This window comes from Pinus tabuliformis, chromosome 6 (genome assembly GCF_031772625.1).
Source record: "Pinus tabuliformis cultivar Carrire ecotype Pingquan chromosome 6, CPIR1, whole genome shotgun sequence".
Lineage (NCBI taxonomy): Eukaryota > Viridiplantae > Streptophyta > Pinopsida > Pinales > Pinaceae > Pinus > Pinus tabuliformis.
Genome location: NC_142292.1, coordinates 1,255,620,669 through 1,255,645,822, shown reverse-complemented (window position 1 = coordinate 1,255,645,822; position 25,154 = coordinate 1,255,620,669). Strand labels below are relative to the sequence as shown.

Genomic DNA, 25,154 nt, shown 5'->3' with positions numbered 1-25,154 from the left:
AGATTGATAGTAGAGACCTTTCAGGAGTTGGATAACAGTGTGGGTCCTACCTTTGGGAAGAAGATTGAGATTCTAGAAATCATGGCCATGGTTAGAACATATGACATCATGTTTGATCTGGAGTGTGATGGCCTGATTCTCCAAATGTTCCAATGCTTCTTCTGCATTAGAAAATATCATCTTGACATGATCAAAACAAACATGTTGTCCATTTTGTCTTCAGTTATGGGAGGCTGTGAAGACTTTTGCAGGAAGTTGTAGACTAAGTTGATGGCCATATGGAGGAAGGAGCAGTTGGTCTTAGCTGCTACTTATGAACTAGCCGAAAGGTTGGTTGAGCAGAACATCAAATTGTTGAAGAGACTGTTGACCCGGGAAGAGTTGCTGAGGATTTGTGGTGACCAACCGTGCAACAAGAATGATCTAAGGAGAAAGGGTCTTTGCTTCATCTGCAAGAAACCTGCATGCGTGACATAGAGGAGATGGCAGAGGTAGATTAGGAGGAGGTTCCTTTTGACTTTCCGGATGAGGATTCTTCTTTTCTAGTTGAGTCCATAGGTTCTTACAAGGATGCCTTTGAGGAGCATGAGCCGTCATGTGGAGTTGGGGACAGTAGCCCAGATATGCATTTTTGTTTGAGATGCGAGTCACTAGTGATGATTCAGCATCAACAGCATATGGTGGAACATGGGCTATATCAAGGGGATGATATGCGCAGTGTGCGTGGTTGGTCATTTTTGGAGAGCTTGCTAGTAGCTCATGTCGAGCCCATGATGGAGGAGGATGAGCAACCGTCCTTAGGGCCAAGCATTAGCAAGGAGAAGACAGATGCACAAACAACCAACAAGGTTGTAGTACTTACAGACACTTGTCGTCAGGAGGTGTTGGAGCCTAACAAGATAATTTTGGAGGAGGTTGGTAGACTGGAGGAGCGTGGAGTTTCTTGTCAGACGAGGGAGGATATTTTGGAGATGATGGTGCATCCATCTTTGGGTCTACCCATTGATGAGGTGCAAACAAATGCAGTGGCAGCCAACAACTATGCAACATTTTCAGGCAACAACCCTCTCCAGGAGAACATAGACAGGGGTTACACGCTGCAGCACGACTTGCCCACTTTTGCTCATTATAGAGAAATGGGTAGGACTTCTTGGAAAAATCTTGTTGATTGACTGGGCAAAGCAGCGTGAGTTGAGCATGGACCAACATCAACATAGTAGATTTGTACCATACACAGGTGTCCATGCATTGGATTGGTGGGAGATCATGAGTTGGTATCCTATTGATGGAGTGTCATTCTTAGTCAGGAGCGTAGTACAACAGGGGCCCTTAGAGATAAGGGATACTACATGCTCCAGTTGGTAGCTGGATGTAGGTCGACCGCTCATCAACATTCCAACACAGCATCAACACAATGGGATTGACCTTGGTCTATTCCAAGGGTTGAACTGAAGATAAGTGATAAGTTGGTATTCTATTGGAGGAACATCATCTATGGTTAGAGATAGAGCACAGTCAGAGCCATGGGCGATGGTTTGTCATGGTGGCATTGGGATCCAGAAGGGTTTGTTGATCGCAGGACGAGTCAGAGATTAGTTTGGGATTCAGGGATTAAGGGATTCGTTCTTGGTTGGGTGGCACGGAGGCATGGTATCACTCGGTGTTTTGTATGGGATTCAGGTATTGGTTCTTAGTTGCACTGGATTGCGAGATTGGTCGACATATATGGATTGCTTGAGGGCAAGCAATATTGGGGTGGGAGGATTTGTGATATTCCTTCTTTTTGTTTCCCTTATGATGGTGTTAGGACGAATTTCCAGGGTTGGAGGTAGCTAGGTCACAGGAGCAAGTTTACTGCATTAACAGGCCCAGGGGCTTTACGGGGTTTGGAGGAGTTCGCTTGTCATATTCCATCATCAAGATTAGTTCCGCACAAATTGCTCTTCGTTCTGTTACATTCCAATAATTCCCGTAAAACGAGGTTATTATTGAGCCTAACTCAATTAATTACGCTTAAGGTGGCATTTTGGGAGGAATAGTTGATGGGCCACTTTAGTGTAAGATCTATATGATGTGATGGTGAGAAGTGGCTTTTACTGGCCTAAGGTGGGATGGTGGCCGATTTACCATTTTCTCGAATTAAAAATGTGTTTTAATTAAAATAAAAGGAGGGAAAAAGTACTAAGTGATTAAAATAATAATAAAATAAAGGCTTCTAGAGGGGTCCATTAGATCTATAAAAGAGGAAGAGGAGACCATTTGAAAACATCTTGGAGTTGAGCTTCTTTCTTGTGGAGAGGTTTGGAGAACCGGGAGTTCCCAGCTTTAGCAGTAGCCCCAGGACGGAAACCCTTGAGTGATCTAGTGAGAGTGGGCGAGTTCCCGTTTCTCCCCTTGGTGAATTCATCTAGAATTCACAAGAGAGCCTAGCAGTTGCAGTTCAGTTCAGTTGGGAGGGCCAATGCAACATTGGAGCAGATTCTTGAGGCCAAATTTCCATCTCAGCTATATTAGTTGTATTAGCATGTAAACCCCAGTTTATCTATTATAGTAAAAGATGTGATTATTTTTGTTCATCGTATTATTATTTTTGCATTACTATATTTGTTACATTTTCATGGCAATGTTCTGTTAAATGAATGGAAATTTTTATGTGGAGAATAAGTCCATTCCGAGATTTAGCCAAATATTCTGTTTGGGATATTACATATGGTCATTCATGTGGCCTGTTGGATACTACAAAAGATTCATAGAACGATTTTCGAAGATTGCTCATCCCATTAGATATTTACAGGAGAATGGAATTGAATTTGAATGGACACGAAAGTGTGAAGAAAGCTTCTAGTTTTTGAAGGAATTGCTTACTAGTGCACTTACCCTTAGGATTGTGTTATAGCTCTGATCTGATCTGCAAAAAAAAAAAAAAAAAAATTACTCTGTTTTGCCCAAGAAAGTGCTCTGATACCACTTGTTATAGATCTGATCCGAAAATATACGATATTAAAAATATACCCAGAAATAAGAAGATAGAAATAGATAGAAATGCTTCTTTATTAATATCAAAACCCTTAAGGGAGGGCAACACCATACATTTACTCCTTAAGGAAGGAGAACACTCCACAAGCCATATGCTTGTTCATACAATATTCCTTGACATCTCTCAATGGGGAGTTTCTAGCCTCTATATAGGTCTCATACATACAATACCATGGGTCATTACCATGGTTCCTTCAATACCATCTATCTAATACCACTGGCTTATTACATTATTGTTAACTACTTGTGGTCCCTTACATGATACGGGTTAACCACTTTATTTATTACCATGGCCCATCCCATTATTACATTATTCCCTTGGGTACCTCCCTCTATACCCCATACTATCCCTTCTAGGTATACTACATTCCACCCCTCCTTAAACATGTTTCGTCCCCGAAACATAAGAAGAACACAAATAATAAGATCTACTCAAAAGAGTAGTCGACTGGTACCATGCACGTGCATCTAGCCATCCCAGAGAAAGGTGAACCCTCGATCTAGCTGCTGCCTTGCTCGCTTGAGATGGAAGTTGACCTTGGCAGCTCTTCTGTGTTGATGTGTCGCAGGTGGATCGTTGCCCCTCTCTATCTGTCATGCGCGGGTTGTTGTCCTTGTGGCTAATTCGTTGCCATCTTGTTGGTTGTTTTCTTGCGGGGTAATGTGGGTGGTGATATGCTGAAGTGTTAACCAACGGTGTATCTTTCTTTAATTCACCACCTAATGGAGGCTGATTGGTATCTCGTACATGTTGTGGTGCCTGCTGTTGTTTCTTACCTTCCAATATTACTTTAACCACTGAGTCCTCATCTAATGTATCAGTACCTGTAACATTTTCTGCTTCAACCTCCTTAGACACTACCTGTTTTTCTGGTACCTGGTTTGATGTTTGTGTTTGAAATATCGTGCAATGTAATTTTCTTCTTTTTATATCAGAGCTTCATGAATTTCTTCTGCACATTAATATTGATAGTACCAACCGATTCCATCCAAGGGTAGCTCAAAACAACATCCACACTATCCATATCTGAAGCATAAAAATCATAATGCAATACATACTTATCCATAGAAATCTTCAAATCATTATACATGTGAACATCTTCATTATCAACCTGTGTGTTTTCAATGTGTTTTGCTATAACTTGCAATTTTTTTGCCAAATTAACATTTATAAGATTTTGCTTGCAACTAGGATTTATAGACACAATGATCTTCTCCTTCTGAATACATCCATGAGCAGGTAACAAGGAGTTCCTAGTAGAAATTAACCCCACATGTTTCTCATTTTTTTGTTTTCTAGCATGAGACCATCTGTCTAAAAGGAATTTTTCAAATTCTTCATCGGGCAGGTTGGAACACTTATTTTTGTTAAGTAATTCCCACCATGTGGCTGCCTCATCTTTAAAATTAGCCACTGCCCAAAATTTCCAATGTTTTGCCCATAATGACTTTCGTTCTTTTATGAATTCTTCAATAGTAGGACCATTATCTTTTCCAGTAAAATATAGAACCGTCTTGAAAAGGATTTTGAAAAAAATTCACTCACTTGGCGAAAAATTGAAATGGCCACAATTTAGTCAATATTGCTCAGAATCCCTATTATAATCTGTTTTCGGAAATGGAACAACCATTCTGGATCTTCTCATGTGATAGAAATCTCGATCTAGGCACTGGAATTTCAGATTCGCACTGCAACTCTCCTGTCGTCACAAAAATTTATGAAAAAAGAGCTGATTTTAAATCAGCGATATCTCCCTCATCTGGACTCCGATTCCACTGATTTTTTTTTGTTTTGAAATTGGATATTTTTCCGCAAAGAACTCAGATCTGCAATTAGATCTTGCAAATTTTTCCTCAGAACAAACAGATCTAATCTGTAAACTCGCTGCCTCGAAAAATGTCTGCAATGCATCTGATTTTTAAATCAGCGATATCTCCCTCATCCGGAGTCTGATTCAGTCGATTTTTTTTCAAATTGGGTATTTTTTTGCAAAGAACTCAGATCTGCAACGAAATTTTGCAAATTTTGCACCAGAACGTACAGATCTGATTTGCAAATTCGCCGCCCCAAAAAATGTTTGCAATACAGCTGATTTCTAAATCAACGATATCTCCCTGATTCGGACTCTGATTCGGCTGATTTTTTTTTTCTTTTCAAATTGAGTATTTTTTCACAAGGAACCCATATATGCAATTAAATTCTACAAATTTTGCACTAGAACGTACAGATCTGATCTGTAAACTCGCAGCTCCAAAAAGTTCGTACAAAAATAAAAAAAATTCTTCGCTTTTCCCAAGAAAGTGCTCCGATACCACTTGTTATAGCTCTAATTTGATCTGCAAAAAATAAAAAAAAAATACTTCGTTTTGCCCAAGAAAGTGCTCTGGTACCACTTGTTATAGATCTGATCTGAAAATATACGATAATAAAAATATACCTAGAAATAAGAAGATAGAAATAGATAGAAATGCTTCTTTATTAATATCAAAACCCTTAAAGTAGGGCAACGCCATACAGTCACTCCTTAAGGAAGGAGAATGCTCCACAAGCCATATGCCTGTTCATACAATATTCTTTGACATCTCTCAATGGAGAGTCTCTAGCCTCTATATAGGCCTCATACATACAATACCATGGGTCATTACCATGGTTCCCTCAATACCATCTATCTAATACCATGAGCTTATTACATTATTGTTAATTGCTTGTGGTCCCTTACATGATACGGGTTAACCACTTTATTTATTATTGTGGCCCATCCCAATATTACATTATTCCCTTGGGTACCTCCCCTCTATATCCCATACTATCCCCCCTAGATATACTATAGATTGTTAAGCCAAGTCAAAGTTTTGTGATATGGATAGATACTTGCAAAGAGGGACTTTGTAGAGTATTTACTTAGAATGGGCATGTGAGCTGTTATGAATCTAGGAAGTTTAAGGAACATGAAAAGAACTATGTCACATCGGACTTAAAACTCGCTGTGATAAGTTCATGTACTAAATATGTGGTGACATTACTTAATGGAGAGAAAATTTGAGTTAAGGTCTGACCACAGTGGTTTGAAATATTTATTTGAACAACAAACTTTAAATGCTATGCAAACAAGATGGTTGGAATTTTTCAATGAATATGAATTTGATATTAAACATATTAGAGGGAAGTTGAACAAGGTTGTTGATGCATTCAACAAAAGAGTACATGTAATGCATGCTACAACCATTAGTATGTGAAAATCTGATTTGAGGAATAGAATTCTTGAGGCTATTACCTACAATGAGCATTTTCTTCAGATAAAAGAAGGGTTACATCAAGAGAAAGTACAACATAAATATGAAGGTTATAAGTTGGAAGAGAATGACATTGTTATGGAAAAAACAGAGTGTATGTTCCTACTTATGAATTAAGAAATCTTATATGAAAAGAAATGCATAATGTTCCTTATGGTATACATCTTGGTTATTAGAAGACAATTGCAATAGTGAGAGGTCAATAATTTTGGCCAAGAATGAAAGAAGGATGTGGTTGATTATATTGCTAGGTGTATGGAATTTCAAGGAGTAAAGGTTGAGCACGAACGTCCAATATGTTTGCTATAGCCATCACCAATTCCAAAGTGGAAATGGGAAGTGGTAACTATTGATTTTATCACCAAGTTGCCTAAGATAACAAGGTAACATGATTTTATAATGGTATTGGTTGTAGAATTAGCTAAAGCTGCTCATTTTTTCCTAGTTAAATTGTCTCATAAGGTAGCTAATATAGTAGAGATTTACTTAAAGTAGATTGCCAGGTTGCACAGGATACCCAAGGCAATTGTTTCAGACAAAGATGCTGGGCTTACCTCAAGCTTTTGGAAAGGATTATTTGATGGTTTTGGTACCAATTTGAACTTCTGTACAACCTATCATCCACAAACAGAGTGTTAAGTGATTAAAAACAATTTAGGACTGTATGTGATGGATGAGCTGTTGAAGTGGGAGGATTACTTGCATTTAGTAGAATTACCTACAATAATGGGTATCAAGCTTCACTAAAGATGAGCCCATTTTAGGCATCGTGTGGCAGAAAATTTAATACTCCAATTAGCTGGGACAATTTATTAGACATAGTGGTACTTAATACTCCAATTAGTTGGGACAATTTAGTGGGCATAGTGGGACTTGGATCAAAATTACTTAGAGAAATTGAAGAGCAAATGGCCAAGATCAAGTGGAATTTAAAGGTAACGTAGTATAGGTAAAAGCTAAGTTGCACGAAACGCCGAAACGTCTAGAAGTTTCTTAAAGGGGACAACCCGAAATGAGACCCCCGGAAAATGGAAACACGGCCAAAATGACATATATATATATATATATATATATATAATCAATATTAAATAAATTATAACACATTATTTTGTAAGAAAAGAAAGAACGAGACATATAAATGACATTTTAGAGGGAAATCCAAATTTATATTAACTCCAACAGATTATTAGATGATGCAAATATCCAAAATTAGCCTTTATAGATGAGGCTTACATCCAAGACTCCAAAACCAGCCTTTATATGTGAGGCTATATGTGCTAAAACTGAAATAAAACATGAACTAAAGACAATCATGGCTACATTAACATATCATTACTATTAAAACTCCTCATCCTAATCAACAAATATAGAACAAGATGCTTGTTCAGCAGAAGAGGCAACTCTACTAGTACTTCCAGTTGCACTTGCATCACCACTGGCACAAATATCAAGAGCAGAAAGAGAGAGCTCTAAATCTGGACATTCTACATCCACATCCCAATCTTTATGAGGTCCACTTGTATATTCTTCACCCCTACGAGACACAAGGCGTAGGTTTGAGTGCACATATACAAGGTCCTCTGCCTTCTGCAATCTCAACCTATTGCGCTTCACACTACGAATGAAACTGTAGGTGCTCCAATTTCGTTCTGTTGATGAAGAACTTGCCACTTGTGATAGAATATGAGTGGCAAGACTTTGCAAATGAACACCACTTGCCCCATGACAAGTCCACCACTTAACTGGGTCCATGGTTCTCCTCTCATCCAAAGCTGATATGCTTGCAAAATCCTCTAATCCAGCAGCAAAATAGGCAAATTCTTGCCTTACGTCAATTTGTAAAGAAGCTAGAAATATCCTTTGAAAGGCTTTCTTCACTCCATTGGCCACCTCCTTGTCCTTATGTGGAGCTTTCCTCTTCCCATTGCTTTCAACAATGAATTCATCTTAAAATTTTGGATTCAGAGCATGAGCCAAAGGGTGCAATGGAGTGTTGAAGCTATTCCACCTGGTAACAATAATGGACCTCACTTGTTCAACAAAATCAAAATCCACAAAAAGAAGAGTGGGAGCTTACTGTGCAATAATTTCCACAGTTTTTTCAACCATGGTATCCATGCCATCATAAACCTCTCCTAGGAAAGGTTTCTCTGTGTTTGCATCTCAGAGAAGATCAAATGCAGGTGATGTGAACTTGAGCAAGAAATCAATCTTGCTCCACCAATCTTCATCAACCAACACCCTCCTCACCATACTTCCCTTCTCTGAATCTGCCTGTCTCCACTTAGCCCAAGTTGGACCCACCACCATACTCATTAATGCATTTTTAACTTCGACAAGGGGACGCAACATGATGAAGTTTGAGGCGTACTTTGTCTCAACTACTTTCAACAACTCTAATTTGGAGTATTCTTGATATATTGCTTGAGATTGGTGGTGGTTGGTGATGAATTTTATAATCTCCCTAGCCTACCCTGTGACCTCCTTAATCCATTTTGTTTTTGCCTCGATCTCTCCTAAAATCAGATTCAAATTGTGGGCAATGCAAGGAGTCCAAAGTATGTGATTGTATCTACTCTCAACAATCAAGCCTGCAACTTTGCAAACAGGTGCATTATGTGTTATAGCTTGCACCACATATTCTGGCCCTACTTGTTCAATAACAGAAATTAAAATATCAACCATGAACTTACTATCCTTTATCTCACCCGAACAATCTTCTGCTTTGATGAACATGGCTCCTTTTGGTGATGATGCAATGACATTAATCAAAGGCTTGTTTCTTGTATCGGTTCAGCCATTTGAGATACTGGAAAGCCCTGTACTACCCCATGAGTTACGAATTGGTTTTAGAACATCATCAAGAAGTTGCCTTTCTTTCTTCAACAAAACTGTTCTGACTTTTTCATAGTTTGGGTCCTTATAACCTTGAGGAGCTTTGTTAATTGCTCTCACCAAATCCTGCGAATATGGGGTCGAACCACATTAAAGGGGATGCCACAAGCAAAGATGGCCCTTGCCACTCTTGAGTTGTAATGTTCCTATGTAGGAATGTGAGTGATATTTAAACAAATAAATAATGCAACAACATAAAATTGAAAACATGCATTATACATCCATGAAAACACTGTAAATTTGGAACTGCTGAGCCATATATTATAAAATTTGAGAGAATAGGTACAATATAAAATGGAGTGGTGCACCTGGGCTTGTCTCAAGGAGAAGCTTGACAAAACCCAGGAGATGGAATAGCTGAGTTGAAGGCTGCCCAGTTGCTGCACCACTCTGCACTACGCTGTCCCAGTAAAACTACTGCCTTGCTGAACTTCAACTTGCTGGAATGTGCTCAAAAACTGCCCAGAAATTTATATCCTTTCAGCCTCGGACTCCTTAGAAAAACCCAGAAAAACCTAGAAGGGAATTTCTCTGGTTTTGATTTTTGGAATTTCGGCCTCCTTGGAGCTCCTCCCCAGTTGTTGCTGCCAAATTCGACTTGCAGGAAATAGCCTGCAAATCCCTCTGAAAACACCCCTAGAATGCTGGGTTCACCTGTGCTAACTGACTCCTTGCTCCCCGGATGATTCTTGGCCCGGATGACTGCTCTCTCAAGCACCACGAATTTGCTGCCAGAGGCCTCTGCGCAATCCCTCTGCCCAGAAAATCGTACTGTTGCAATACTTGTCGAGCTGGCTGTAAAACCCAACGAAAATGTCCTCAACCAACAACCTTTCTAGCTCCCGGAACTCCCAGCAAGCTATGGACCTCCTTGCTGGCTCAATCTCCTTCTGTGTATTTCTGGCTGCCCAGGAAATACGCAGTCTCCTTCTCTGTGTGGCTGGATGAAGTGTATGACTATGTTGGAACCTCCGAAATCCTTGTGGAAAAGCCTCCCTAGGGCGGGCACGAATGGTCCCCCGAAGTAGAGGTTGAATCTCCTCCTTGGAAGATTCGTGGCTAAACAATCGGTAGACTCGCTAAGCAACATAGCTTTCAAAGATGAGTTTGTTTGTAAAATGATCAAGAAGCCGCAAATTGAGAGCTCCTTCCTCTTTTATCACCTTGGGCCCCCTTAGGCTCATGTGGGCCCCTCCTTCCACTAATTCGATTCCCTCCAAGCTCATGCAAAAGCCAAGTTCAAATTATTCATGTGGGTGGCCCCCACATTCCACTAGCTGCCAAAAATAAAGTCGAATTCCTTATAGTTCCTAAGTTTTGCGTGTGGGTCCCTCCTCCTAAGCCAAAAATAAAGTTGAATTCCCTATAGTTCCTAAGTTCTGCGTGTGGGTCCTTCCTCCTAAGCCAAAAATAAAGTCGAATTCCCTATAGTTCCTAAGTTCTGCGTGTGGGTCCCTCCTCCTAAGCCAAAAATAAAGTCGAATTCCCTATAGTTCCTAAGTTCTGCATGTGGGGCCCTCCTCCTAAGCCAAAAATGTGGTGCTGCACCTTGTGACTAATACATTTGAGAAGGGACATGACAGTCCTCCCCTCCCAAATGTTGTTCGCCATCAAGCAACCTCGAAGCTGGGTCCTCCACTATGTGCTCACCTTCCCGGGTGGCATCCTCATCCGGTAAGTTCTTCCAGCATACCAAGAACTCCCTGATGGTCCTACTCCTCAGTTTCCTCTCCCTTCTTTCCAAAATGGCTTCTCTTTCCAACACCAATGGCCCTCATCATCCAACGGGGGTAGATCAGCCACTGCTGTCACCTGTTGTCCCAACACCTTCTTCAGGCATGAGACATGAAATACTTTATGGATTCTACTCCCCAGAGGCAAGTCTAGCTCATAACCCACCACTCCAACCTGCCTAGTCACCCGGTAGGGCCCATAGAAGCGTGGCTGTAGCTTCTCGACCCCCTTTTGTTTCAACGTAGACTGTCTGTAAGGCTGCAATCGGAGGTATACTAAGTCCCCCTCCTCAAAATGCCTCTCTATCCTATGCCGATTTGCATACAGTTTTTGCTGATTTTGGGCTATCACTAAATTATCCTTGAGAGCCTTGAGGATATCTTTGCTCTCTTGGACCCAGTCTTTGGCCTTTGGGGCCTGGCTGTCTCCGAAAACAATATCAGCAAAAGTTAGTGCATCATATCCATAGAGGGCACGAAAAGGAGTCATACTGATAGACATGTGGTGCGTGGTGTTGTAGCAGAACTCGCCCAAGTGCAACCACTGAATCCACGTCCTCTGTTGACCTTTCACATAGTTCCTCAGGTACCCCTCCAAGCATTGGTTGACCCACTTCGTCTGAGGGTGATAACTGGTGCTAGGAGTGAGCTCCGTCCCAACCAACCTGAAGAGCTCCTGCCAAAAGCCACCCATGAATCTGCTGTCTCTGTTGCTCACAATGTTCTTGGGGAGCCCATGTAGCCTGAACACCTCCCGGAAGAACAACTCGGCAACTTGTGCAGTCGTGTACCTAGTGGGGATGGCGAAGAAGTGGGCAAATTTGGTCAACCTGTCGACCACTACATATATGCAATCCTTCCCCTATACTGTGGGGAGCCCAGTGATGAAATCCATCAAAATACTTTCCCATTTCCCCTCCGGAATGGGAAGTGGCTGTAGTAGCCCTGCAGGATGAGTCAGCTCCCCCTTGTTCCACTGGCACGCCCCACACTCCCGTACGTGCTGTAGCAGGTCCTCCTTGAGGCCCTTCCACGTGAACCTCTCTTGAACAACCTTGTAAGTCTTCCGAACCCTTGGTGTCTTAATAGTGGTGAATCGTGAGTTGCCTAGAGCACCCTCTTCCTCAACTGCGAGTTGGGCACCAAGTAAATGCGCCCCTTGTAATAGATGACCTCATCCATCACATGGTAATGCTCATCTGCATGTGTCCCCTCCAGCACCTCGCATGCCCTCCTGTCCTTGGAGTACTCCACCAACAGCTGAGCTTTCCAATCTTGGCAGATGCTCATGAGAGATAACCCAACTGGTCTCTTGGATAGAGCATCGGCCACCACGTTGTGCTTGCCTCGCATATACTCAATGTCAAAATCATAGGCCTGCACCTCATTGACCCATCTCTGCTGCCTGTCATTGAGGCCCTGTTGCCCCATGAAATGTCGAAGACTGTTGTGATCAGTGTTCACTCGGAATCAGTTGCCCACCAAGTATTGGCGAAACTTGGCCAATGCATGCATAATGGTTAACATCTCCTTGTCATATATGGGATATGACAACTCAAGCGGTAGGAGCTTCCGACTCTCGAAAGCTATGGGATGCCCCTCCTGTGACAATATGGCTCCAACTCCTACCCCGGATGCATCACACTCCACCGCGAATGGCTGGGAAAAGTCTGGGAGTGCCAGAACAGGGCAATTGCTCATCACCTCCTTGAGGTGATCAAAGGCGGCCTGTGCTCCATCAGTCCATGTGAAGGCCCCTTTCTTGGTCAAGTCGGTCAAAGGTGCTGCCAACTGTGAGAATCCTTTGACAAACTTTTTGTAGTAAGTGGAAATTCGCAAGAAGCCTCTCAGCATAGTCACATCTTGGGGTACTGGCCAATCCCGGATGGCCCGAATCTTCTCCTCGTGAACCTTCACCCCATCTGCTCCAATGATGTGCCCGAGATAAAGCATCTCTGTCAATCCAAACTCGCACTTGGAGAGCTTGGCATAAAACTGTTGCTCCTCCAAAATGCACAATACCTCCTCCAAGTGTTGGAGGTGCTCCTCCCACGTCCGGCTATAGATCAGGATGTCATCGAAGAACACTAGCACGAACCTCCTCAGCTGTCCCCGAAAGATATGGTTCATGCAAGACTGGAATGTGGCTGGAGCGTTGGTCAACCCAAATGGCATGACCAAAAACTCAAAGTGCCCATAGTGGCACCAGAATGTTGTCTTCAGGATGTCCTGATCCCGTACTCTGATTTGGTGGTACCCTGAACGCAGATCAATCTTAGAGAAGTACTTGGCTCCTCTAAGCTCATCCATCAACTCATCAATGCGGGGAATGGGGTACTGGTTCTTAAGAGTCTTTCGGTTAAGGGCTCGGTAGTCGATACACATCTGGAGGGTTCCATCCTTCTTCTTCACCAGCACTATGAAGAAGCGAAAGGACTGGAACTTGGCATGATATGGCCCAACGCCAGCAACTCCTGGATGGCCTTCTCTATCTTGGCCTTATAGGATTTGGGGTGCCTGTAAGGAGTAGTGATAACTGCCTGTATACCCGGCTCAAGCTCAATGGTGTGCTCAAACCCTTTATCTGGTGGTTGCCCTGGTGGAATGTCCCCGAGCACTACTGCATATCTATCTAGTAAACCCTGTATGTCCGCTGGTGGTGGCTGCGCTTGTCGCCCAACCTTTGAGATCCTCAACTCGACTGCCCATGCAATGTCCCCATGTTGGAGATCTGCCTCCATCCTGTGGGTCAAAACTGTTTGAGGTGGATAAGACTACATGCCTCTTAATACCACCAGCTTGCCATCTGGCCCCATGAACTCCATCTCAGGTTTCCTCCAATCTGTTGTGACTCGCCCAAGGGAATACAACCACTAGACACCCATCACCACGTTGGTGTCTGGCACATCGACCACAAAGAAGTGGTCTGTCATCGAGTAGTTCCCATAACTACTGTCAAGGAGGGTATGTATCTGGTGCATTAGATGGTACGGTCACCTGGTACTAGGACTAAGAACCCCTCAAACTCTGCTGTGGTGAGGCCCCTCCTCTGGACCAGCTGTGCATCTATGAAATTGTGGGTAGCTCCACTGTCCACCAACACCGACACCCTTTGTCCCTGTATTGTACCTCTGATCCTGAGTGTCAAGAACTTAGGAATCCCACATAAAGAAGCGAGGACTCCTCTTGATGTGGCAAGAGATGCCCCTCCTAATGGAGGTGGTGGTGGTGGCCCTCTGTCCGTTGGACTCTCTCCATCTATCCCACCACAATCCTGCTCCACCTCGTCCTCTTGGTCACTGTCAGAAAAGACCTCAATGTAATGTGTTCTACTTGCAGTGCACCTATGGCTAGGTGTGCAGGGCTCTTTGCATGTGAAGCACAGCTTCCTCCTCCGGAGGTCCTTCCATGTCTCCTCATCTAACTGCCCCCTCCCCTGTGTGGTCCTCGGTGGTGGGGGTCTAGTCTCATGCCCCTTCTGTGGAAAATGGGTCTGTGCAAGAAATGACGCTTTGGTCTTGGGGATGGCCCCCTGTAAATATCTGGCGCACACAATCGCTTCCTGCAGCGTGGAGGGTTTGCGTGACTTCACCAGTCCACGCAGGGGCTCAAGAAAGCCCTCAATGAAGGTGTATACCCTCCTTGCCTCGGACAGATCCGAGACCATCACTGACACACACAGAAAGTCTGAGAAGTACTGCTCTGGGTTGCCTGTTTGGCGCAGTTGTGTCAGTTCCCTGAAAGATGCCTCCGGATCCCTCTGATCAAATCGCTCCACCACCCTCTGGGTGAAGTCCTCATAAGAAACTATCTGGGCATGCCCCAAAGTGGTCAGGCCGTGAAACCACCAGTCATGGGCTTCCCCCTCCAAGTGCAACGCTGCCATCTTAATGGCTTCCTGCTCCATCATCCGGTTGAGTTGAAAGTATGTGTCCATCTTTTCAACCCAAGCCCTGGCTGTGCACTTGGCAGTGCCATCAAATGTAGGGAAATACATCCTCCCTATAGTTCTTTGCAGCTCATAGTTTTGGGTCCCTTGTCCTCCGTACCCCTCGTTCCTCTCACTCTGCTTGAGCTTGCAGTTTTCTCTGAAGGAGAGGGCTTCTTTGAAGTCTTCGTCCATCACCTAACACTCTCTGAAGTAATCCCCCATCTGAGCGGTGTCTTCCTCCCTTGCTGGTTCGATTTGTGTCACTGGCATGAAAGAGGGTAGTGTAGCCCTAGTTGGCACACTAACTGAAGGGCGCTGCGCTACTGGTGAGGGGTGATCGAAAGGCTGAGAGGCCCTGGAAGTTTCTCCACATAAAAACCCTCTAGGTGTGGCCCTGTCTCTGTTCTGTGACTTGATCTCCTCCAACATGTCTTTCTGCCCCTTGGCCAAGTCACTCAAGGCCCTCAGGAGGCTATCGAAAGCCATCTCCTCCCTGCTCTTGGGCTTTGCCATTTCCTCCTCTCTGGCCACTACTTTCCCTCTTTCCTCCGTATCTGGCATAATTTCTAACTCCCTTTCTCTGCTCTTGTACCTCTGCCTCTGGTAAGTGATGTTTTGCTGGTCTTCTCCTCTCATAGGAAACAAACCCCACAACTGAGCCAAGAACTAGGCTCTGATACCACTGTAATGTTCCTATGTAGGAATATGAGTGATATTTAAACAAATAAACAGTGCAACAGCATAAAATTAAAAACATGCATTATACATCCATGAAAACACTGTAAATCTGGAACTGCTGAGCCATATATTATAAAATCTGAGAGCATAGGTACAATATAAAATGGAGTGGTGCACCTGGGCTTGTCTCAAGGACAAGCTTGACAAAACCTAGGTGATGGAATAGCTGAGTTGAAGGCTGCCCAGTTGCTGCACCACTCTGCACTGCGTTGTCCCAGTAAAACCACTGCCCTGCTGAACTTCGACTTGTTGGAATGTGCCCAAAAACTGCCCAGAAATTTATATCCTTTCAGCCTCGGACTCCTTGGACAAAACCCAGAAAAACCCAGAAGGGAATTTCTCTGGTTTTGACTTTGGAATTTCGGCCTCCTTGGAGCTCCTCCCCAGTTGCTGCTGCCAAATTCAACTTGCAGGAAATAGCCTGCAAATCGCTTTGAAAACACCCCTAGAATGCTGGCTTCACCTTTGCTGACTGACTTCTTGCTCCTCGGATGATTCTTGGCCTGGATGACTACTCTCTTAAGCACCACGAATTTGCTGCCAGAGGCCTTTGCGCAATCCCTCTACCCAGAAAATCATACTGTTGCAATATCTGTCGAGTTGGCTGTAAAATCCAGCAAAAATGTCCTCAACCAACAGCCTTTCCAGCTCCTGGAACTCCCTGCAAGCTATGGACCTCCTTGTTGGCTCAATCTCCTTTTGCGTATTTCTGGCTGCGCAGGAAATATGCAGTCTCCTTCTCTGCGTGGCTGGATGAATTGTATGACTATGCTAGAACCTCCAAAATCCCTGTGGAACAGCCTCCCTAGGGCGGGCACGGATGGTCCCCCGATGTAGAGGTTGAATCTCTCGCTTGGAAGATTCGTGGCTAAACAATTGGTAGGCTTGTTAAGCAACAGAGCGTACAAAGATGAGTTTGTTTGTAAAATGATCAAGATGCCGCAAAATGAGAGCTCCTTCCTCTTTTATCACCTTGGGCCCCCTTAGCCTCATGTGGGCCCCTCCTTCCACTAATTTGATTCCCTCCAAGCTCATGCAAAAGCCAAGTTCGAATTATTCATGTGGGTGGCCCCCACATTCCACTAGCTGCCAAAAATAAAGTCGAATTCCCTATAGTTCCTAAGTTCTGCGTGTGGGGCCCTCCTCCTAAGCCAAAAATGATGCCAAAAATGTGGTGCTGCACCTTGTGACTAATACGTTTGAGAAGGGACATGACATGAGTCAACTTCTTCTCTCCCTTGAATATCAAGCATTTTCAACAATCTTCTGTCTTGAATTGGAGTTGATGGCTTTGATAACTCTTCTTCTACTTCTAGTGCCCTCCTCTTTCTTGCTTCTGAACAATCCTTGCCTCAACGCTATCAGACATGTTAGGATTGGTAGTGCCCATGTTGATCTTGCTTCTTTGATCCTTCAACCTTTGAGCATCATTGCTCTCTTTCTTGAAAATAGCCCTCACCTCTGCATTTTTTGTATGTGCACACACGTCAATACCCTTTTTCTCTTCATGCAAAATGTGGGTCTTCACTCGTGTAATATCCCTTGAAGGTCTTTTCATTTTTGCATAAATTGCACTTCCATTCCTATGTACGACCGGAACCCATCTGCTTCACTTTGGTAACATACTTCCATAGAGGATAATATTCTTGCTGCCTGCTTGCTTGAGTGGATTTAGGGGCACTTGAAACACAAATTTGAGAAGCAATGAATGCTGCAAAATTACAATAATACAAAATGAAAAACTCACCCAATTTAGGGCACTTGAAACACAACTTTGAGAAGCCATGAATGATGCAAAATTAGGAAATGAAAAACTCACCCAATTAGCTACTGCCCATGTCCTTGCTCTTGTTGCCCACGCTCCAAAACACAAATAAAATCCTTGTTGCTGCTATAGGAAGCTCTTCTTGCAAAACAATGTGTGAGAAATGAGTGAGTGAAGTTCCTTTTTAAAGAAAAGAAGAGGCTCATAGGGTTTCTAGAGAATTCTATTCTTCTAATCGTCTAGAGAATTCCATTTGTAAATTTACCTAACAACCACATAAAAATTGGTTTAATAGTGTGTTTTGGTGTTAGATGGGGCCCACGCCCTTTTTCCACTCCTTGAGATGGTCGAAAAAGGCCAAAAGAAATCTAATTTTTCCTTTTTGGCCGCCGAAACTCGGCCAGTTGGGGTCGAAACGGGGCTGAAACGCCGTTGGCTGTATTGTCAAGCATTTCGAAATTGTGAAACACCATATGGTACGGCGGGTGGCGTTTCAGCCCTGTTTCAAGCCCGTTTCGGTGTTTCAGGTCGTCCTCGGTACTGGTACGCTACCATTTTTGGCATTTCCTGCAACATAAAGTAAATGGGTTATATAAATAAAGTTAGAATACAAAGGTAATTTAAGTTTGGTGAGAATGTGTTTATCAAAGTGAGATCAAAGAAAAGTTTGTTAAAGTTGGGAAGCTAGACTAAGTTGATAGCCATATATGGTGGTCCTTTTGAAATCTTGGATACTAGGTTGCATGAAATGGGGAAACGGGTACGAGTTTCTAAAACGGGAACTGATACGAAAAGCGACCTCCCCAAATTTTGGAAACGGGGAAACGCGAATATATATATATATATATATATATATATATATATATATATATCAGGACATTTAAGAAATATGTGCAATCATAAAGCATATATGATACATTCTAATTTATTACATTATGATAAAATTGTCAATTGTCAATGCATAAACCATAAGTCTCCAAATTTACATCACATTTACTCATGAATGATCACATAATGAAAACAGAAATATCCAAAATTGGCCACGAGAAATTTCTAATTTCTTGTCTCGTGCTTGATTGGGAGTCTCCTCTTACATAGTCGAACGACCTTAGTGCTCTTGATTAAATACAACTTTCATACCCTAGTACCCTACATGCTCTTCATTATTGGGTGTCTCCCCTGCATAGAGGGCTTGGTTCTCTTGATTAAATACAAGTTCCATACCCTAGTACATGATAAAATCCCATGGAAACATTGCAATCCCCCCAATCCTGAAATCCTGAAAAATAGATAAGTCCGCTGGATTTTGAGTGAGATCTAAAATTCTACTTTCTCCATATGAAATCCAATGAGGGCGAAACCACTCTCAAACATCCTGAGTCATTTCATGGTAATGTTAAAAATTTAAATAAAAGGATGAAAATGAAAAAAAAAAGGAGAATATCACTTTTACTTTAAGAATTTAACATTCTTAACATTACCATGAACTGCATATGAACACTAGGGCAAAATTTCACTTTTATAACTTTAGACAGGCATCTAGAAGCAACTAGAAGTCACTAGGATAACCTAAAAATAAATTAGAAAACAAATTAAAAAAAAAATAAAAAAAAACACAAGTAAAAAGCTGAAATGTGAGTCGTACGGCCCTGAAATGCGTTTCAGGCCGTACTAGCCACGTTTCAGTTTCGTGAAATGTGGCAATATGGCCTGAAACGCGTTTCAGGGCCGTACCATACGCGTTTCAGCGTTTCCTACCCGTTTCCGTACGGAAACGCCCCCTTGCCCTACGTTTCCTGCAACATAGCCTGGATATGATAGGATTTGTTGCGTGCATGCTTGCATTGCTTGTTGCCATAAAAGTGCATAGTGTTTTTCATGTGTTGTTGTTGAAGGAGTATGTGCATGACCCTAACTATGTCATTGATTGGACTTTGATCCGGGTGGAATTAGAATGAGACTTCCATGTACAACCACTGTGCATATTGGATAGGAAGGTCACTGTACTTAGGAATGAGTCAAGGTAGGTAAAGGTCTAATGGACCCACTACAACCCTGAAGAAATAACATGGGAGTTGGAGGATGCAATGTGGGAGGCATATTCACATTTGTTTTGCCATTTTGATGTAAAAATTGTTGAAATTGTATATAATGGTAATGTGCACTGAGGATGGTGCAAAATCTAGAGGGAGAGGAATGTAATACCCCAGTTTTGATCCCTGCTTTAGTGTTGTGTATGGCTGTGATGTACATTCATAAGCTGACAAATATAGTTTGTAACTGAACATTGAATGTTAATAAAAAGTACATCACCATCTGCAGAAGAGAAAGACAAAAGAAATGGGGCTGTGACTCCACAAGAGAGGAAAGACAAGGGGACTTATGTAGGCTAAGGAAAAGGATCTTAGTAAGGAATTCAACCCAAAGTCCTTGCAAAACTTAATTATGTCCCTTGATTATTAGCTAATTGCTATTTTATTAAGGTTTTGGGGTGGTGGGGGGGTAGTGCATCAAGGAGGTATGTGGGTCTCCATAGAGATACATGGTCCCTTCATGTCATCCAACTTAAAGATTCACTTTTTGCCATGCAAGGAAATTACTTTTTGGGTTGAAAGAATTGGAAGAGAGTTCGAATGTTGGATGCCATTCAAATTATCAGGGACCCAACTCTTAGATGTTCCGATTACTTTGCAAACTACCACTTGGTTGGGGAATTGGAAGACTTATCCTGAGAAAATTGCTAGGAGCATACTGTACTAAACTATGGAAAGCTACAACCATGAATTATGTGAGATATGTGGCTGTAGGGAATATAACTACTATCATTCAGAAATCCTCTGAATCCCAACAGGGAGATTTCTTGGCTAGCCTACATTGAAGTTGGTGAAGGGAAGTGGTATAGCGTTGAGCAGTGAAGGGGATCCCATTCCTTGGGTTGTGCAGGTTGTGATGGGGAAGAGGGCCGTAGATTGAGATTGCTGTAAATGTAGATATTGTTTGTGACTCTGGGAATTGGGCTATGAGAAAAGAAAGCAGTGACAGCCATATGAAGAATGCGTCTTTGTGGATACATAGCCTTAGCTTGAGGGTGGCCTCTGTTGTAGAGATAATTGCTACAACAGGTAGCCTATTGTTGGGCTAAATTTCCGTCTTTTATATCAGTTGCGGGACGATTGTAGATAGATGAGTGTTCATAAATCTATTTGTGAATTTTGTTGAATTAATACTAGGTTGTTATTGCTTATGTCATGGTTGAATTAATTTCTAGTTCAGTCAATTCTGACTGTTTGTATTAGCTTGCTTTTATAAATTATGGTCTAATGGATAATTATTGGTTTCATTGTGATGCATAAATTTGTACTGTCATTCCTGCATATGGTAGTTAGTTAATAATGGCACAATGAGGTATGGTAACAAAGTAAAAATTGGTGTGAATCTGGGTGGTTAAAGGAGTACCCCATATCCTCAAAGTGCACAGAGGGTGTTGGGTACGATGCATATGTAAATTTGCATAGTTGATGCCCAGTGCGTGATCTATTTTTTGAGTGAATTTGAAGGCAGGTTTGAAATACAAAGAGTCCTAATGAAGTCCTTCGTTTTTAATTCCTAAAGACAAATCATCATTCATGTTATTTTATCAATGATATGTCTGTCTACATTTTCTTTTTATGAATAAACCATGTTAGGCAACACAAAGCGGCTCCCAAGTTGACAGTTATTAATCTATGCCTTTTCTTGGTGTTAATTGTTGGTTTGTTAATCTTCTTGTAATTGATTTTGTGAACTTGATCTGATGGTGAGCACTGATAATTATTAGAAGAGTTGCTTGTGTATTGATAGCTTTCTTGTGAAGTTTTTATGTTATTTTGAAGAGCTTTAATAGTGTTGCATTCTAACTTTATTAATGTGTTTATCATGTGAGGAGGTAAGGACCACTTGAAATGTCATCATTTATTTGAGGTGCAAATTATATTTGTAAATGCTTGACAAGATAATACTCTTATCTCATTGGATTTCTGAGCTAGGCTTGTTATCATGATAATGCTGCCTTTGCTTCATAAACTTAGGTTCTTTCCTGAAGAGTAGACATCTACCCTCCTGGCTGAGACTCTGAAGTCGATATGTAATCTGATATAAGACACTCAGTATTTGTAAACCTGTGGAATGTACTTTAGGCAAATCAATTTTTGTGAGTTTGGATTTTGTTCTTACATTCCTTTATGTATTTTGTTGGCTGACCCTTCGCATTTTTTCACATTAGAATACTTTATAAGCCTAGACTTCGCACTTTTTTTTCTTCATATTTTGCAAATTGTCCTCCTCATTATAACAGTTATTGCATACCATGATTTGGAAGTTTCTCTATATCGAGAATTTTTAAAGTTTGTACCAATCCTTGCCCTTGTCTTCCTCTGTAAACAGGTTTGAATCCATAGGTGTATAATATGGGTACTCATATTGGTAGTTCTTCACCATCCAAAGGTCCTTTCGAATACGAGTTATTTGAAGGAGATGCAGAACGCCTTAAAACAGTGACAGCACTGCCTATCCAGTCTGGTCCATGGATTGACCCTGGGGTCTTAAAACTTACACATAGAATTGGCAGGGGCCCTTTTGGTGATGTGTGGATTGCAACTCTTCATCATTTTGCTGATGATTATGATGAATACCATGAAGTGGCTGTTAAAATGTTAAATTTCATAAGGGAGGAACAAATGCAGCCATTTGTGGCAAAATTCGAGGGCATCTTTGACAAGTATAAGGGCACACAACATGTTTGTTGGCCATATGGCATCTCAGTAAAAAATGGGAAGGTAATAGCTTCCATAAGCCTATTTCAAATTGTGTTGTTACTTGGTTATATTTATGGCTTTAGTTCAGTGGAGCTGTTCTATCTATTGGCTTAAGTTGTTGGAGCCTTTCATATGAACTGTCGGAAGTGGCAATTGAATGTTAGATATCATCTTGATCACAGGCGCTTTCATTGTGTGTGCAGATTTGCATTGTTATGAAGTTTTATGAAGGCTCTGTGGGAGACAAAATGGCCCATCTGAAAGGAGATCTCCCATTTTCAGATATCTTAAGGTGCCATCATATCTTGAAATGTATATTTATTTGAGTTTTCTCTCTTTGTCTGATGGAGGAATCTAAATTTTCCCTATAACAATTGGTGTAACTGTGTGTTCCCCTTAGTTGCAGATTGATATTGTTGAATGGCATGTAATATCTTTTGACAAGTAATATTATAATTGTAGTGTGCTACAGCATTTTCTTAATTAGATGAGAGAGCTGGGCAAATTTTAATGGTATTCAGTGTTCTTTTTCCATTCTTGTCTTTCACATCCTTGAATATGGGAGATAAAAACATGGATCTTTGATTCAGTTTCACTTATTAGGTTATTTCGTGCATTATCCAAATGAAGAGAAGTGCTTGGTCACATCAATTATCCATGGATAATGCTCACATTCGTTTCCTGATAATCGTACTGCACATGCACAGAGACCATTTCTCAAACTGTACAACTCTGAGAACTGTTGCAAGACTCTTCTAATTACTGTTGGGATTGCATAAAATGGAGACAATAGTTTGAGGCTGTGGATGTGGTGATGGGTCTGGGTTATTTTCAAAATATGGGTTAGAGAAGTAGCAACATATACATTAATAAGTTTAATTGGTGTGACAAGATACATAGGCACAAGATATATAATTATTTTGTAAACTCCAAACCTATATTTGATATCAAAATTCAAGGTATCTCCGTGAGCAGTCCCTAACTATATGGAGGAAAATAACTAAGTCAAATGTCTTATCAGCAGAACAGTGGCTGGATGAAGAACTTGTAGCTGATACCATCAGACAGGCTAGCTACATGATCTGGTATTTCGTTCTGCTTTAGTTGGGGTGGGGCTGGCTGGCTCTGTACAGGGTTGGGTTCTAAATCAACTTAGTAAGCAGGCAATGCATAAAATTTCAAATCAAGATGTAATCTTCAATTACAAAATAGACACATGCACATGTGTGTGCTCTCACACACATATATTTAATGCTGAAAAGTAAGGTGGGAGTAATTCAGTTTGTAAAATAAAATTGGAGTTTATGTGTGCATATTATGGATATATGATCCAGCACATGCACATGCACATACACATATTTGATGCACAAAAGTAAGGTGGTAGTAATTCAGCATTGTAAAATAAAATTGACGTTTATCTATGTATATTATGGGTATGTGACTTCAATTTTGAATATCCTTTATGAAAAGTCTCACTTTATAATTATGGCTCTGTAGTTTTGGCTGAGCTATTGAGCTTGCAACTAGGGCCAGCTCCAAAAGGCCATCCTCTTTGTTTTGGGATGAAATTGAACGTGTGCTTTGAACTACACTGAATTTAGATAACCAATTCTTTGCTAACATACCAACAGAATTTTGTTCCATTCAACGTATCATTTATGGAATAACAAACAATGACAACTTGAGTAGTTAATATAATCTGAACATAAAACAAAACGAGTGATATTTACAAATATGGTATCACATTAAGTGGTACTTCATTATCAGGATCATGTAATATCCTTATAACATCCTGGCTTGCACATTACATTCAGTTACAGTCCTTTGTTTTTTTATCTCTGATGCTTATGCATCAGAGATTGCAACCTGCGATTTGTCAAACTCCTTTACTTGTCTTGGCTTTGGCCTAGTTATTGGACTTCTAGTACTTAACTATATCTACATCTTGACAATATCTATTGAGATTTCTAGGGAATGTTAGCAAGATTTCTGAATGGAGCTCCTTGGTTTGCTTGATGTCCCACTCAATCCATCGTGTATCCTGCATGCTCGACGTTGTTGATTTGGGGTAGCATCGGATGTGCTCTAGCCATGAAAGCTGGTGGAGAGGGTAAAGCACATGAGATCTCCAAGACCCTGAAATGGTTTGGGCAGATTCTAACCAGTTCCAGAAATGGGTTGGGCAGATTTTAACCGGTTTGGGAGATATTAAAATAATTAATATTTTTAATGTAGTTCCTAAGTCTAAACTTAGTAAAAATAAAATAGTAATGGGTATTAATATAAAACTGGGTTAGAAGGTTCTAAAAGTCATGGATCAAGCCAAATCTAATCTTAGCCGTTGATTAGAGAGTTAATCTCAGCCGTTGAAGGACCAACGAGAAAAGTATGAGAGGAGGCTTGAGGGTCAGTTGGAGAACACACCAGAGTGATCAATCATTCATTTTGCTAGAGCGGGGTTGCTAAACAAAGTTGAATCAGTGATCAGCAGTGAGGGGCAGTGAGTACGAGGCAGAGAGGCAGAGACAATACTGGGAGACTAGCACAGACGCAGAGAGAGTGAGAGTAGCAGTGAATCCAGGCTATGCAGATCCCAGCAGAGGTAGGGCAGCGTCAGAGAGACCGCGTCATCCACGCAGAGGGCAGAGGGAGTGACGCAGAGGCTCCCAAAGGTTGCGCAGTGCCTCAGAGCGCTGACGCAGAGGTTCCTGGGGCTGACGCAGAGGCCAGAAGGGCCAACGCCGAGCTTCAGTTGTGCCAGAGAGGGTTTCGTGGGACAGGTTTTTTGAATACCTGTTTCCGGATATAGAGGTATTGCTATCGTGTATTTTTCTCTGTCGGGTGAGCCAGATTAGGCACCCTGTTGTACTCAGATAGACTGCATAATAATATAACCCTCAGAATAGCTGCACCGGTTTTCTCGCATTGGGTTTTTCCGGGGACATTTATCCAAAAATAACGGTGTCACT

General features: G+C 41.7%; 1 protein-coding gene across 1 annotated transcript in view; it reads left to right on the top strand.

Moving 5' to 3' along the window:
• Positions 1–25,154, top strand: part of LOC149263215 (protein KINASE OF THE OUTER CHLOROPLAST MEMBRANE 1-like) — a 183,153-nt gene that overhangs the window by 60,597 nt on the left and 97,402 nt on the right. Inside the window, exons 2-3 of the mRNA XM_089386960.1 lie at positions 21,815–22,206; positions 22,389–22,477. Of these exons, the coding sequence (XP_089243086.1) occupies positions 21,838–22,206; positions 22,389–22,477 (458 nt within the window). The 5' untranslated portion in view covers positions 21,815–21,837. The remainder of the gene's footprint in view (positions 1–21,814; positions 22,207–22,388; positions 22,478–25,154) is intronic.